General features: G+C 45.3%; 1 protein-coding gene across 1 annotated transcript; it reads right to left on the bottom strand.

Annotated features, from left to right (window-relative positions):
* Positions 1–7,681: 7,681 nt before the first annotated feature.
* On the bottom strand, positions 7,682–10,800 carry LOC135379012 (uncharacterized). Its single transcript, XM_064612250.1, has 5 exons — positions 10,678–10,800; positions 10,120–10,225; positions 9,915–10,000; positions 8,899–9,121; positions 7,682–7,797 (listed from the first exon to the last, which is right to left on the bottom strand). Exons 1-5 carry the CDS (start codon positions 10,798–10,800, stop codon positions 7,697–7,699), a joined length of 639 nt encoding a protein of 212 aa, XP_064468320.1. The 3' UTR covers positions 7,682–7,696.
* Positions 10,801–13,939: the final 3,139 nt, after the last annotated feature.

Genomic DNA, 13,939 nt, shown 5'->3' with positions numbered 1-13,939 from the left:
GTGTCTGGCAACTATGGGACTTCGCGGCTTCCTCAGTCAGGATCCCGGGTCATGTGTGCATCAGCGGAAACGGGGACGCATATCGAACAGCCGCAGGCGCGCACCAGTACACCCGGCGTGTCCCTATCACCTTGTCTCAGGGGGGGGGGGGGGGGGGGGGTCGCCGTTACCTCGTCTCAAGCCTCACTGGCCCCATGATGCAGTCTCAATGGCAACGTGACATCACCACCCACTCCCTGCTTTACTCAGTTGACCCCACATTGTCCCGTACTCTCCGCCACCGAATGCCACGTTCCTTTTCCACAGTCTTCCACTGCATGAGACTTAATGTGGCTTTTACACCGGCTTTCAAACACCTCCTTGGTCTCGGGGCATCCGGCCTCTGTTCCACGTCTGCTGTGCGCGGTGACCTTATCACATCCTCCTGGGGGCGTTGTTGGCCATACAGTCACCGCGTCGCTTTGCATCGCAGCGCGTCACCGTCACCACGCCGCTAGCGGAATGACGACACCCTCCCACTGTCCAGCAACGTGACTCCAACGAACCGTCATTTGCGTCCTCTTCTATTTCCGCGACGCTGCTGTGCCGGTACTCTCCGTACCAAGTGCCTCTTTTCAGCTTTAAAAAATGGAAAATCTTTCCAATAACAGAAACGTCGGTACTTGTATTGCATGTCATTCTTCTTTTTATCGAATAAAGTTGCTGTTTAGGCACTGACATGAAGGTGCTTCAACAATTGGCTTATAAATATAAGTTAACCAATCAGAGATCCTCAAGTGTCGTCTGCTAGATATGTCGCACATCGCGCTAGACGCTTGTGAGCTCTTGTATCTCCAACAAACAAAAGAGTTCGAAACAATAATTTTTTACTGACGCTTGGTAAGTTTCAGGGAACAGCACCCGGAGCTCTGCAACAACCGTCAATTCATGCGGGGCCGGAAACCAAAGAAGGCAGGGGGAAGGACATAGCTTCCTGCCTAAACTCCCTCGGCGGCATAGTTAAGACAGCCGCCGGGGGGCAAGTTTTATGGAAAAACTAGGTACCACGTCCGCAGGAATGCACGGGCCGGCCTAACGGACATCTTAAGCACTCGTGGAGGTGGCGGCATGGCCATACTCGAGGGAACAGAGCCCGGAGAAGAAAGTATGCAGACGAAATACGCGAACCACATCATCTGTACCGATGCACACATCAGCGAAATGTGCATAGAGCTCCGCATTGTTCGAGTTCTTGCGATACTCTTACTGGCGACGAATGACGCTAAGATTTCCGTCGTCTGTGACCCTCACCCCGATGACGGTAACCGAGGAGCGCAGCGACGGTGTGGAAGTGGCCAGCGACACCGCTTCAGCCGCGCGTGACGACGAGGGTCACGCGGACGCGCCGTTTCTCTGGCAAAGGTGACGAGCTGCGCTCACCCGCGAACGCCAACAACGCGCCCCTGGTCTGCGGACAGTACGATCGCGAGCGCGCCCCATGGAAAGTGCTGTCCAACGTGTCGATCAAGGCCAGTTCGACTTAGACATAATTCTCGGGCCATGGTTGGACCCCTCAGACCTGATGCAAGGTCTACGAGCTGTTCATGAGTTCCTCTCCAGCACTGGACTAATGGACCAACTCTAATAGGACACCTTTCCATCATCATCACTTTCTCATCCCTTCCACAAGCGCAATGGGGCAGCGTACCGCCATAACGGCGGAGAATGACCCACCGCATCATAATCCCATTTATGTGTGTGTGTGTGTTGTTGCCCAGTTGCAATCACCTACTTCCTCCTCATAAGGGAGACTACACCGAATCCACAGGTGGTGAGCATGGGTACGGACTTGACATATTTCAATACAACTTAGACTTTCCAGTTGCACATGAGGTGTGTAACACTTCTTTACACACAAGCTTCTGCAGGTTTGATGCATGTATATGTTGAAACGTGAAAGGCAGAGTGCTAAAAAAATGTACCCAAGGTCAAAAATTGAGCAGTTCATTGCAGTAATTATATTAATTTCAGTATTTTGGGAAATACATAATGATGGCAAAATTACCTGTGTTATACCGCCTGACCATCTGCTATTGGAGTTCCATGTCCTAATTATTATTATCATATATATACATATATAATAGCTGTTTGAGGTTATTACATATTTATTATGCAGGTTTTGTACCTATGTGTTCCTGCAAATGTACTCCGCGGTGATCAGGTTGCAGAGAGCAATATGCCTGTATTATAACAGTGACTAATGTTCTGCCCATAAAACGTGACTGTCACTGAGTAAGCAGAGGGAAGCATACAGGGGGTTGCTGAAGAAAAGTCAAGTAAATTTCGAACTCGAATAAAAGAACTTCGTCATACTTTCATATTTGGAGCATTTTTTGTGCATATTATTTTGAAACAATGGCTGCTAAAAACGTGCGAGACACCCGTTATCAAAGCTGTCTTCTGTCTCAGGTGAAACATGATTTTTCCCAAAACTCCAATAACGTATGGTGCTGCATAATGTATGCTATTTTGGAGCAATTTCTGCAAACATATCATGAAGATAGTATCTGAGTGCAACATAAACTATATGAACCACATTTCATGTTACATCATCTCTGACCACAACATGTATATTTGTGTACTTGAGCAGCAAACATACAAATCTTGGTTCCTCAAGGTCTACATCCTACTCCTACTGATCCCACATTTTGCGCACGAAAGTAAGATTGAGGTTTTGGATGGTGAACTTGTGTAGTGAGCACTTCTGGAGGACTGAAAGCGGAATGAACTGGGGAGGTCACACACAGGGTAGACTGCATAACAGTCTCATTTACTTGCACATAACGATCATTAAAATACTTGAGGTGCAGTAAGAATACTATTTGGGTTCCATCAGACAGTTAGAGTTTGAACAACATTTACGACATGCTGACTGAATGGATAGACAAAAAGATGCGTCAGAACAGAATTGGATTTGAATATCATAGCCGTGTCGGCGGTGGAGTTCAGAGCCCAGTGTAATCCTTACCAGGCGGAACAGGCTGATGATTTGATGCTTTGTGTCAGGGATCAGCAGTGATGAGTTACACAACACATAGCACATTCAACTCTTGGTTACAGTTTCACACTTCGTTTACCTAATCTCAACACATATCTGTTTGCTTGCTCTACTTGTTTCCAACTTCCCCGTGGTTTCTGCAATCTTCCTGCAATTTCCCCTTTACCACACTTGACAATTCTCAGATGCATTGTAGACGTTGTAGACAACAGAACTATTTCTGCGCGTGGCCTCCGTCCCGCCACGCGCAGAAATAGTTCTACACTGTTTGTGAAAAAAGATTGAGAAAAAAAAACAATTTCTTCTATGTACTGAGCTCCCTTTCTTTGTCTGTGAACTACACGTGAGCTGTAGTGCAATGTCAGTAATGCATGTTTCACCAATATATGCACAGGTTTCGATAAAAGCTTGCGGAACACCAAAGCAACAGGAGTGAGCACATTTAATGTGTACTACATTGAGTGATTTTGTTCTAAGGAAAATGCGAGAAAATAACGTAGCCATATAGGTCCCAACGTCTCTACCACATGCACCATCCGACTTGAAGTCCTCCCGCGCTTCATCCTTAAGATTGTTCCGCCTCTCATCTGAAAACAACAGAAGAAAAAAATGAGTCTACCAATATGAAAGCAACTAATTGAGCTCAGCCCTTCGTACAAAGAAGTGAATCTGCGCCCCGATGGCGAAGGGGGCGCCGTAATCGCATTTGAAGCGCGGAATGTCGTCTGCCATTCCGAAGCGGAAATGAGGTCACCCTCGCGGGACGTTCGGGGGGTTCCTGATTGGAACTACACCAATACAGATATCTGTCTCTCGGGCACGTCCATTGATTGTGTGCAGTGCGGCAGTTAGAAACCATTAGGTGGAAAATTGGGTCCATCTTCATCGCTGTACTGTCGTAATAGTTCACATACTTTGTAGTAATAAATGTGTCTGTGTGCATATTAATGTTATGGTATAGCACGTACGTGTTCAATTAATAAAAAAATATGAAGGAACTATATTAACTTCAGGGCGATCGATTCCGAACAGGTCATTAGGAGAAAAATAAGAAAACAAAAATAAGGAAAGTTATGCAGAAAGAAAGGTTGAAAGCGTTCTTCTAATGGTGTTCAGCGCGACGTTTCTGACTTCGAGTTTGAAGATAAACCAAATATGCGAGCGTAGCAGAGTTTTTCTTCCTAGTTCAGTTTTTGTAAGTTAACCGAATATCGTATCCTAGTACAAGTTTTTTATATCTCCGTCACGGTAATTATTCGCTACATTAATTTCGGTAATCGTTCTATTGTGTGAATAGCAAGCTTTTTTTCTTTCTTTCTGTCGGTTACATGCAGAATAATTCAATGTCCCGTGACGTTCTAACCAACAGACACGATGTGGTGCAGCAAAGTAGTGCAAAAAAGAAATACACGAAGAGAATCGAGAAGTAAAAAAAAAAAATAGGGGGCTGTCTCCGTTGGATGTTTTCACGAGGGTTTAGGCGTATAACATACGCTGTCAACTATTGATTTAATTGAATGATTATTATATAGTATCATAAATCAATGTAATAATAACCGAAATATTTTATTTATTAATTTACGTAAATTCTATGTGAAAAACAAAAAATCCTGCTCAATAGCGTTTTGTTACCTCGATGTTCTGTTCCCGCTGCTTAAATATGTCTAAAATATGCACACAACAAAGCAGTATAATGTGAAGGTAAAAGAGGAAGAAAAAGCACGAAATCACGACACAAACTATGTTAAAACAGAAGTGTGATACAGAATGTTATTACTACGGCAGGCACATGGTTACATCATTTTTGAAAGACGCATAAAAAGGGGGAAATGTCACAGGTGTGCGAAATGGTTGAACAGCTACACGTCACCAATGACGTGCAGGGGAATAACGTTACGTCAGACGTCTCTCGGTCTGCGATGCGATGGTCTTCGGCAGTCTGCGATGTTCTTCCCAGCTCACGCACCTCTTGTACAGTGAAAACTCCCTATCTTGGACGCCCGCGGTGCAGCGGAAAAATGTCCTACTTAGGAAGGTGCCCGAGTTACAGAATATAAGTAGGGCCAGACTTTTTCGGGTTATATTTTGCAGCAAAATCGAGGGGTAAATATTGGGTCATATTTTGTTTTAATAACTCGGCTGTAATCTGGTTGAACAGAACATGATTCAACCTAATTCTGGTTGAATCGGGTTGGAGCAGACGTAAATTTATGGGTATCTTCGGCATAATACACGACACACTTGTAGACACAAGGTAACAATATTTAGTCTATCCAACTAAGAGGCAGCAGGACCTCTGTTTTGACAGTTTGTATTAGAATATTTATGCATTCACAACACACTTTCGAAAGTTGCGTGTTAGTTGTGATGACCTCGGATTCCCTTGGTCTAGCAGTTTTCTGGAAATGCCGGGTTAAACCCTAGGAAGGGAGTTGCCTCAGGACAGAAGTCGCCGATATTTCGAACAGAGACTGTTCTTCTGTCCTGAGGCAACTCCCTTCCTACATTCTACCGGTTCGCTGAATTTCTACCCATCTACGGGTTAAACCCTGTTTTTCCTGATTTGATTCGCGAGGTAAATATCGGGCATAATCGGGTATAACCCTAAGAAGTCATGCCCTAAATATACGGGAAACAAAAAATGGAAAAGAACACAGCTGTGTTGCCAGAAATGTTCCCCTTCTTCGATTCATGGGAAATTGTGGCACCTGGAACCTCTTACCCACTCTTCACTGATAACCACTGCTTGTTTTGGTAGGTTCTATTCCGTGTGAATTCTACTCAATGGCATTACCTTTGGAGCTTTTCGAGCAGCATGCTGCTTCCTTGAGAGTTTAAACCAACCTGGAACTGAGCTCAAGGACTGGTCTCTGAAGCGTCAACCCACTTTTGATTGTCTTGATGCAGTGCACGTACGGCTCTAGACAAACCGAATACAAGTGCTCACCCAAAAGAATAGTTACAATACAGACTGACAGCACCCATTTTTGGACTCCAAAAACTAAAACCACAAAATGCTGAGCCCAGTATAGGAAAGAAAAAGGTGAAAGTCAAGTGCAGTGGCTCGTTTTGGGTATTTTCAGTGCAAAGACAGGCTGAGATGGAGATAATTTGGCCAGGCTTCTATCCGACTTAGCAGGGAAAACCCTGTCCTACTTCCGGGATGGGGAGGTGTCCGACATAGAGTTTGTCCTTTGTGGGTTCGAGTCCTACAGCTGGCTAACCTTTTCAGTGACTTTCATCTTTCTTCGTTAATTTCTTAGGCAATTTGAGGCTTTGTATGTATTCGTCCCTTCTATGTTGTTCCAGCCTCAGAACATCAGTTCTCTCATGTTCAACAGTTGCCGCTTGCGTCGATCCCTGTCGTACGAATGTGTGTATGAGAGAATTTCATCCCCATGTATTTTCAATGGGAGCCCGTCGGTGCAATGAAATCTTGTCCGACATGGGGAGTTGTCCGAGGTAGGGAGGTGTCTGAATATGGAGGTTTTACTGTCCAGGCTTGAGCTCTGCCGCTGTACGTCACTGGTCACGTGCCGGAGCCCATCAGACGTCAACGCACTTTGCCATGATGAACAACTCCTTCGCTACACAGTCCCTTCTCTCAGCACCGGCTCCCGTGGCTCAGTGGTTAGCGTGCTGGCCATGTCACGTCGAGATTGGGAGGTACCCGGGTTCGAACCCCGGTGTCGGCGGTGCTGTCTGGGGTTTTCCCTAGGTTTTCCTCAAGCGTCTTTCAGACATATGTCGGCACAGTTCCTTTAAAAGTCGGCCCAGGACGCACATTCCACCAGGGCGTCAGTCGTGACGCTGCCCACCCCTGTGAGGCCGACATCGGCGAGCCCTTTCACCAACACCACGACCACCCTTCGCACAGCCAATCGTGATCTCACAAGAGTGCAGCAGCGTTTTTCTGATTATCCCATATAAAAATGAGTTCTGAATTTGTATGATCCATTCCGGGTTTCGGCACCAAAATGTTGGGAAGCGAAAAGGGGAAGAATGACTGCAGCTGGAACACACGACGGTTTATTGCTCTGACTGCTCAGGAGCGATACCATTAACAAAACTGAAACTAAGAACAACAGGCGCATAGGTGGCAGGGGCAGGGCCTCGTTTTAGTTTGGTTAATGGTATCGCTCCTGAGCAGTCAGAGCAATAAACCGTCGTGTGTTCCAGCTGGAGTCATTCTTTCCCCGTACGGTTCCCAACAATGCATTTTGTTGACCCCTTTTTGAGTCACCATTGCTTATTATCTGCTCATCTCTTGCAGCTTACCGTTCATCATCCATTCTGATGTGAGGTCAAGCTACTCCAGGGTCAAGCTATTCCAGGACACATCCCTTACAAAAAAAAACTTGATACTTTCTGCAGAAGATCTGTGTACCCCCTGTCAGCCTGCTCTGCACAACTTGCACAAACTTCCTGCAGCTTTTCTGTCACCCCTGCGTCTTTCCTGTAGGCAATTGGTTATCATTTTGCTGCAGACAAGCTGCGGACGACTTGTGACCCAAGGTAGCAGAAATTATGCACAATCTCTGCAAGTAGTGGCACACTTCTGTGTGTGCTACTTGAAGCCTTTCTATGGCCACAGAAAGGTTTAGCATGCTTCAAAACTGTGATGCAAAAAGCGAGACGCAGATGATGATTTATCTAGTTTTATTTATCTACAGCATGCTTTGCGTTCAGCTTTTGTAGCATTGAGCTGAGGCTCCGTTTCAGGGGTGCCTCTGAGCACCTGAAAGTGGCGCTGGTGTGTTCTGAAAAATAGGGAAAAAGAACACGTTTAATGTGCAACCCTACCATAAATCCAATGACTGTCATGATGCTACACAACAATGGCTTTGATAACAGAGTTGACACGGTATAGTTCCTGAGAGTGCTTATCACAATACTGACAATATTTCTTGAATACGTCTGCATGCCCCTTGACACACCTAATGTCGTATTGACAAGATTGAAACCAAAAAGCAAGTACAATTTCTAAGCACTAAATGGATTCAACAGCAATACAAAAGCAGTTTTGAAATGATTTTTGAGGTTGCGCCCACACTAAAAAGTGACATTCCACGTCTAGTGACCAGAAAAGGAATTGATAAAGTGAACATAAACCTATCGAAACTTTAGATTCGACGGAGAGCTTGTAACTTTCAGATGTGCAGAATCTCTGCTGTATTCAGCGTAGCTGTCTTTCAGTCGAATTTTAAAGATCGCATGCCCAGAGAGCTGGTGGGAAACCATCAGTCTGGCATTTCCTTGACCATAAAAGTGCTAAAGGGGACGAATACAGACGACAAAACGCAGAGCACTCTAGAGAACGTAGTGGTCTATGTTGCATCATTTGTGTTAGTCTTTTTTAGCGCTCTTATTGTCAAGGAAATGTACCAATAGGTCCAAATCGATCTTTAAGTGGCAATTATTGTGTTAGCCAGTCAATAGCTAGAGCAACGGCGTCCGTGCCGACTGTCGATGTCCACCGTGGTGTAACAATTTCACTGTAGTCTCTTCGAGACTTATTTCTTTACAGAAGCACGGTCTTGCCAAATTTTGATTTGAAATAAAAATCTGATGACGTAGTATGACGCAGCATGACCAAACACTTTTCACAGGCTAAAAACTTTCTCAGTTGTGCTTTCATTTCATAACAAAACCTGTGATGGTCCAGCCTACCCCTGAAACGCTTGGCATGGAATTACCCAGCTTGTCCTTGCTTGTGTGTGCTATCACTCAATTTTAGGCTCTAAGTGCAGTGTAAGCATTCAGTCACAATACACCGTAACAAGTTCTAGTTAGTAAGTCAGCAACCCGGAAATGTATATACACATTGTTTGCGCATAAAGCAACCCCATGTGGCGACATACCTAGCACAGCCTTCACACGTGCTGGATCGAGGGCCGGTTTCGCTTCCTTGTCCTTGTTGCTGTTGGCCTGCAGTCCAAAAAGGGACTTGTTCACCATCTCCTCGTCCGTGAACAAAACCCTCATCAGGGACCTCGCAAACTTGGACGGCTGGTCTTTGTATGTCTGCTCCAGTCGTGTTAGCGTGGTCTGGCGGACGAGTACACCTGCACCCAGGTCCACGTTCTGCAAAGCCATAAGTAGGGTCAGACGATTCGGGGGGCATTTCAAATGCATGAACATGCACTTTTAAGTGCATATAAATCTGGCCTGTACTGATCACTAACAGCATAAGTTGGTATTTATTCTGGAATCGCTGGAGGATATGATGTGCTATAGGGAAATAGCGCAGGCTAGCACAGTATTACTTCAGCAATGTATTTCATTAGCATCTGTTGCGTCATTGTTGCACGAGAGCAAGTACATGCTGTGCACTCACTGTACATGCTATGTGTGAAGTCCGCCGGTGTCCAAATACATTGCCATGGCCCAACTTCACGAGCACTGCACTGTTCGAAGGCTGACAGACTGTGTGTGGACTTGTAGTTTTGTAGAGAAACACTACAACACACACAAACATGCACCACCAGCACATGAACTCTGAGTATAACTCAGGCATAACAGGCCGACATGTATGCAAGCCTAACCTATCTTGTTATATATTACTGGTTCTTTAACACTGGACTTGTCAAAAGCTTGTACAGTGCTGCAAAAATCGTATGCGCACAATATTTACTCATAAAGGGCATCCCAAACTGTATAATGGATCATACTTAAACAAGGGCACCACAGTTTAACTCTACCCCATTCAGTGATCAATGATAACATCAACTGTGCTACTAAACTAATAATAATAAGTTTAGTAGTACTGGACATATCAAAGGAATGGACTGGTTGCAATCATTAGTGAAGCTACAAAATATAACTGCAACTGCCTTTCAAATGGAAATCAATAACAAAGACAGTGACAAATACTTACTTGACCAGTCTGACATATATTCTGGACGTGTTGTTCCTGAACTTCTCTCAGCATGTATTTTAGTCTGCGTACCATCTTGCCTGATTCTATGGACAAGAATTTGAGGAAGTTCAAGGAACAAACAAGTCGCACACACACACACACAAAGACACTACACGTAGTGTTCTGACATTGGCTACACACAGACACAGTCTGATACACTCACCGATCAAGTTTTCCTGCTGCTCTAACCTGCGCTTTAGCTCGTTGTTTTCTTTTTCTAAGGCCTGTACTTGCTCGCTATGAGTGCAACACCTCTGTTGTGCCTGATGCTGCAATACAATGGAAGTGCAGGTTGACACAACATTTATGCTAAAAGCAAGTGCTAGCCGGTGTGGTCGTAACCCTAGTAACTGCGATTTTTTAGTCACACGTGGCACGAAGAAGCACTAATGCTTTCATTAGCACGGTCTGTTTAACTGCAGCTTACCGATTATGATGAGTGCGAAGTTGCACGTGTAGCGAGTCTGTTCCTTTTCCGCTCAAGTTTGGCTGCGTCACCTGTAAATTTATAAATGTCATTATCCCTTTAAGTACGCGTAGCTTCGGCATAGCCAAAGCAAGACCAAAAGCCTCATGTCCCGGTCTTACAAACCAAATCTAACTATCAATGGCAAATCAACTGCATCGTGATGCGGAAATAACATTACTTACCGGCCTGGATCAAATAAGCTTTGGCGGGTTCTGCGTCAGCTTTCCACCGGATCTCAAAACACTTTCCCACATAGGTATCGACCAACGTCGGATCTTTCATGATGGCGGAAGCTGTGGCGACATCAATCATGGCCCTCGTGGGGTAGACGTCCCAAGCCTCAGTATCTTCCCACTTCACGAGGATGTGTGACATGTCACAAGTTCGCACTTGACACAAACAACAAAACTAGGAACAGCGACAGCACGACAGCCACTAAAACTGCCAACACGTCTCCGCACACAAGGACTTTTGCGAACAGGCCCGACAAGCACAACACACTACGCGTTCCCACTCGGGCAGCCAGAAAGGAAGCGGATTGCTTTGGCTTGCTTTGACTCGTATCTACGACCAGTGTCACAGCGGCGGCAGCATGAATCTCCCCAAACATAACAAACCTACGATAACACAATATAACGTATTAAATATGCATCCAATAAAATTGCGTTTTAGGTTATTCAAATAATTTGTTTCTGGCTAATGCGATTACCTGTACGTTTTGCTGCGGTGACGCAACGGCATTGTTTCTGCTGCATGTCGGCGATGTACGATCGCCACTACTAGTATGCGGTGTGAGAGGTATTGTTATGTATTGTGATGTAAGTACATATTACCCAACACGTTGATCCCGCAATGCCGAAAAGGTACCGCGAGTGGATGTTAAGAGATAATGTTGCAAAACCTCGCACGACAAAAATAAGGCATGCGACGAAAGTGGCCCAAATCAACGCCGATCATGAACAAGATAATGCCGAAGTGGCACCGGAGAGAAGCTGCATGTCCGTCAGAGGTTCACTGGAAGATGCTGCGACACAGGAGAATGTCACTTCATCCGGGAATAAAGGGCGAAACACATGTACGACAAAATGCACGACCCGTCGTTCGACGAGTCGCACAGTTTCGTGTCACGAGTTGTCGCGTGCTGCATCAGCAGACACATGGGCGGCGACATCCTTACGACATGTCGCTCTGAACCGTCGTGTTGCTGGTGGTGCTAGAACAGCGCGGCAAGAGGTACACTCGCTTACACTTTATTTAACATAACGAAATGTGCTCACAGTAAACGAGAACAATTCATTCCTTATTTCACGTGTCTTTCAAGGAGCAATACAACGAAATCTGCCACTGTTTGCATTCAGAACACACACTGTCCGCCATTTTTTCTCGGATCCATCGCATCTATCAGAGAGGCAGCATCATTGGCTGCTTGGCTCATGACGTCACTACATCCGTACGACAACCCGCCGACGGGAGCGGAGATATCTGAGCAGTTTTGTCGCGCTGCGACTTGTCGCAGAGCGCTGCTGCGACGACCTATGTCTCCAGAATCAGTCCCAGGGTGCTTTGCGCTGCGACGCGTCGCACGACAGGTCGCACATTTCGTCGTACATGTGTCTCAGCCTTAATGCTCGTAGCGACGTCCAGAACGACGCGCCCTACGATCTATCAAGTGATGATGAACGTCCTTTTGACAACTCTATACAAGAGATTGTTAACGTGAGTAGACTGCTTACCAGCTAGCTTGTTTTTAATTACTTTCTTCATTGTAGTTAAACTCGGCCTGCGCACTAGATTGACGTAACAAAGTAGTTATATTACACCCATAGAACTCAGAGACAAGGTCCGTAATGGAACCGGGATATGAAGGCTGCATGGATGATGATTCGACAGACTGCCTTTCTGACTCAAGCGACGAGGGAGCCAGCTCGGAGGATCATGGCACACAATCAGAACTCGTAAGTTTCTGTCATGACTGTACCGCACTAAATCAATGCGGGTGCTGTAAAGTAACAATTTTCACACCCATTTCTGGGTAAAAAAGGTGCTATCTGCCCATTACACTCATCGTATGCTCATATCGCACCAGCTCAGAGACAAGTAAATATGTCGATATCAATACCGGTGTGTTCTATGACTTACACTGTTTTTACATGAGTTCTGTATCATGCATGCATTGGATGTGCGAGTTCCCTCATACTGTCTGATTCAGCCTCAGCGTACTGCTCAGACTCGCATAACGTCATGGAGGTGGGGCTGTCATTTCAGTGCTCTGTGCTGGGCTCTGGTCATCAGGTTACGGGTTTAGTTGCACTGGGTCTCGAGATTACCTCTAACACCAGCACTAAATATAGTGGGTGTATTTAGGATCACCCAACCTTAGGGTGTAGGCTCTACACTAAGAAAGGTTTTCATTATGAAGCACCATTTGAACACTGAAAACGGTGTAAAAAAGTTTACTGTGTCGATGAATAATGCTTAGGGTTCTTCGTTTTCGGGTTAAACCCGATTTTTCATGATAGTTCCACACCGAACAAATTTTCAAGAATTCGGGTAAAACCCGATATCTACCCGAAATCCTTGCGGCCCTTCAAATTGTCCTTCTCGGTAAACCGTTGGAAAAGTGAATCATAATATCAGCAAAGAGAGCAATTTGTGACAACCTGTTCGTCCTCCTTTTATGATCCCCTCCTGCAGAAGTCAAAGACGAGCTTTTATGGAACTCGGGCAAGTGTTTGAATACCGCGGTCATTCACTCCCCCAGTTCAAAGGGGAAATATAGCTATTCTTGTTTCTCGTCCCACTGTCACAGCAGTGGCTTGTTTCATATGCCTTTCTTTTCACCTGCAAATTTCCTGGTGACATATCAAACAGAAATCATAGCGGCCGATTTCTCCCCGAATTCTCATGTGTAAATAGCGCCCGATTTTTCCCTCCCGAATTTAAAAAATCATAAAACCCGAAAACGAAGAACCCTAATAATTCTACATTATATAGCACCATGAAGTTTCATGAGTGCCATTGCACGCATCACAATTGCGTGTTTTGGTATAATTGCTGATATTGATTTTGTCATGTCTTGCAGGACGAAGCGTTGTATACGGGATCACGCATAACTGTTGGCGAAAGCATGATGCTAATCCTGGGGCACAGCCTCCGTCACAATTCAACTAAAGAAGGCACGGAGAGCCTGTTGCAACTGATACAAGCTCACTTGCCAGCAGAAGTAGCTATTGCAACATCGAAGTACCTGTTCTTCAAGCAGTTTGTGAGTGCCAGGGAAACGGCAATATACCATTTTTATTGCCCAAGCTGCCTTTCGTACCTTGCCAAGAACGAAGACGAGAACATTGTGCATTGTGACGTGTGCTCATCTGATCACAATATAGAAAGCCTCACGAAAGATGAAAGTTACTTTATGACATTCAGCACCAGTGAGCAAGTGAAAGACAAGCTTTCACTTCCAGATTTGGATTTCAATATGGTATCAAGAGAACTGTCATATGACGTGGGGGAA

Source organism: Ornithodoros turicata, chromosome 1 (assembly GCF_037126465.1).
Source record: "Ornithodoros turicata isolate Travis chromosome 1, ASM3712646v1, whole genome shotgun sequence".
NCBI lineage: Eukaryota > Metazoa > Arthropoda > Arachnida > Ixodida > Argasidae > Ornithodoros > Ornithodoros turicata.
Note: the sequence above shows the minus strand (reverse complement) of the source record. Positions and strands in the feature narration are given on the sequence as shown.

Coding starts and splice junctions, on each gene's coding strand:
- LOC135379012 (XM_064612250.1), bottom strand. CDS start 10,800: ATGTCACACATCCTCGTGAAGTGGGAAGATACTGAGGCTTGGGACGTC. Junction 9,122..9,914: donor ATATATGTCAGACTGGTCAA/GTAAGTATTTGT, acceptor ATGGCTTTGCAG/AACGTGGACCTGGGTGCAGG. Junction 7,798..8,898: donor ACGTGTGAAGGCTGTGCTAG/GTATGTCGCCAC, acceptor CCTATTTTTCAG/AACACACCAGCGCCACTTTC.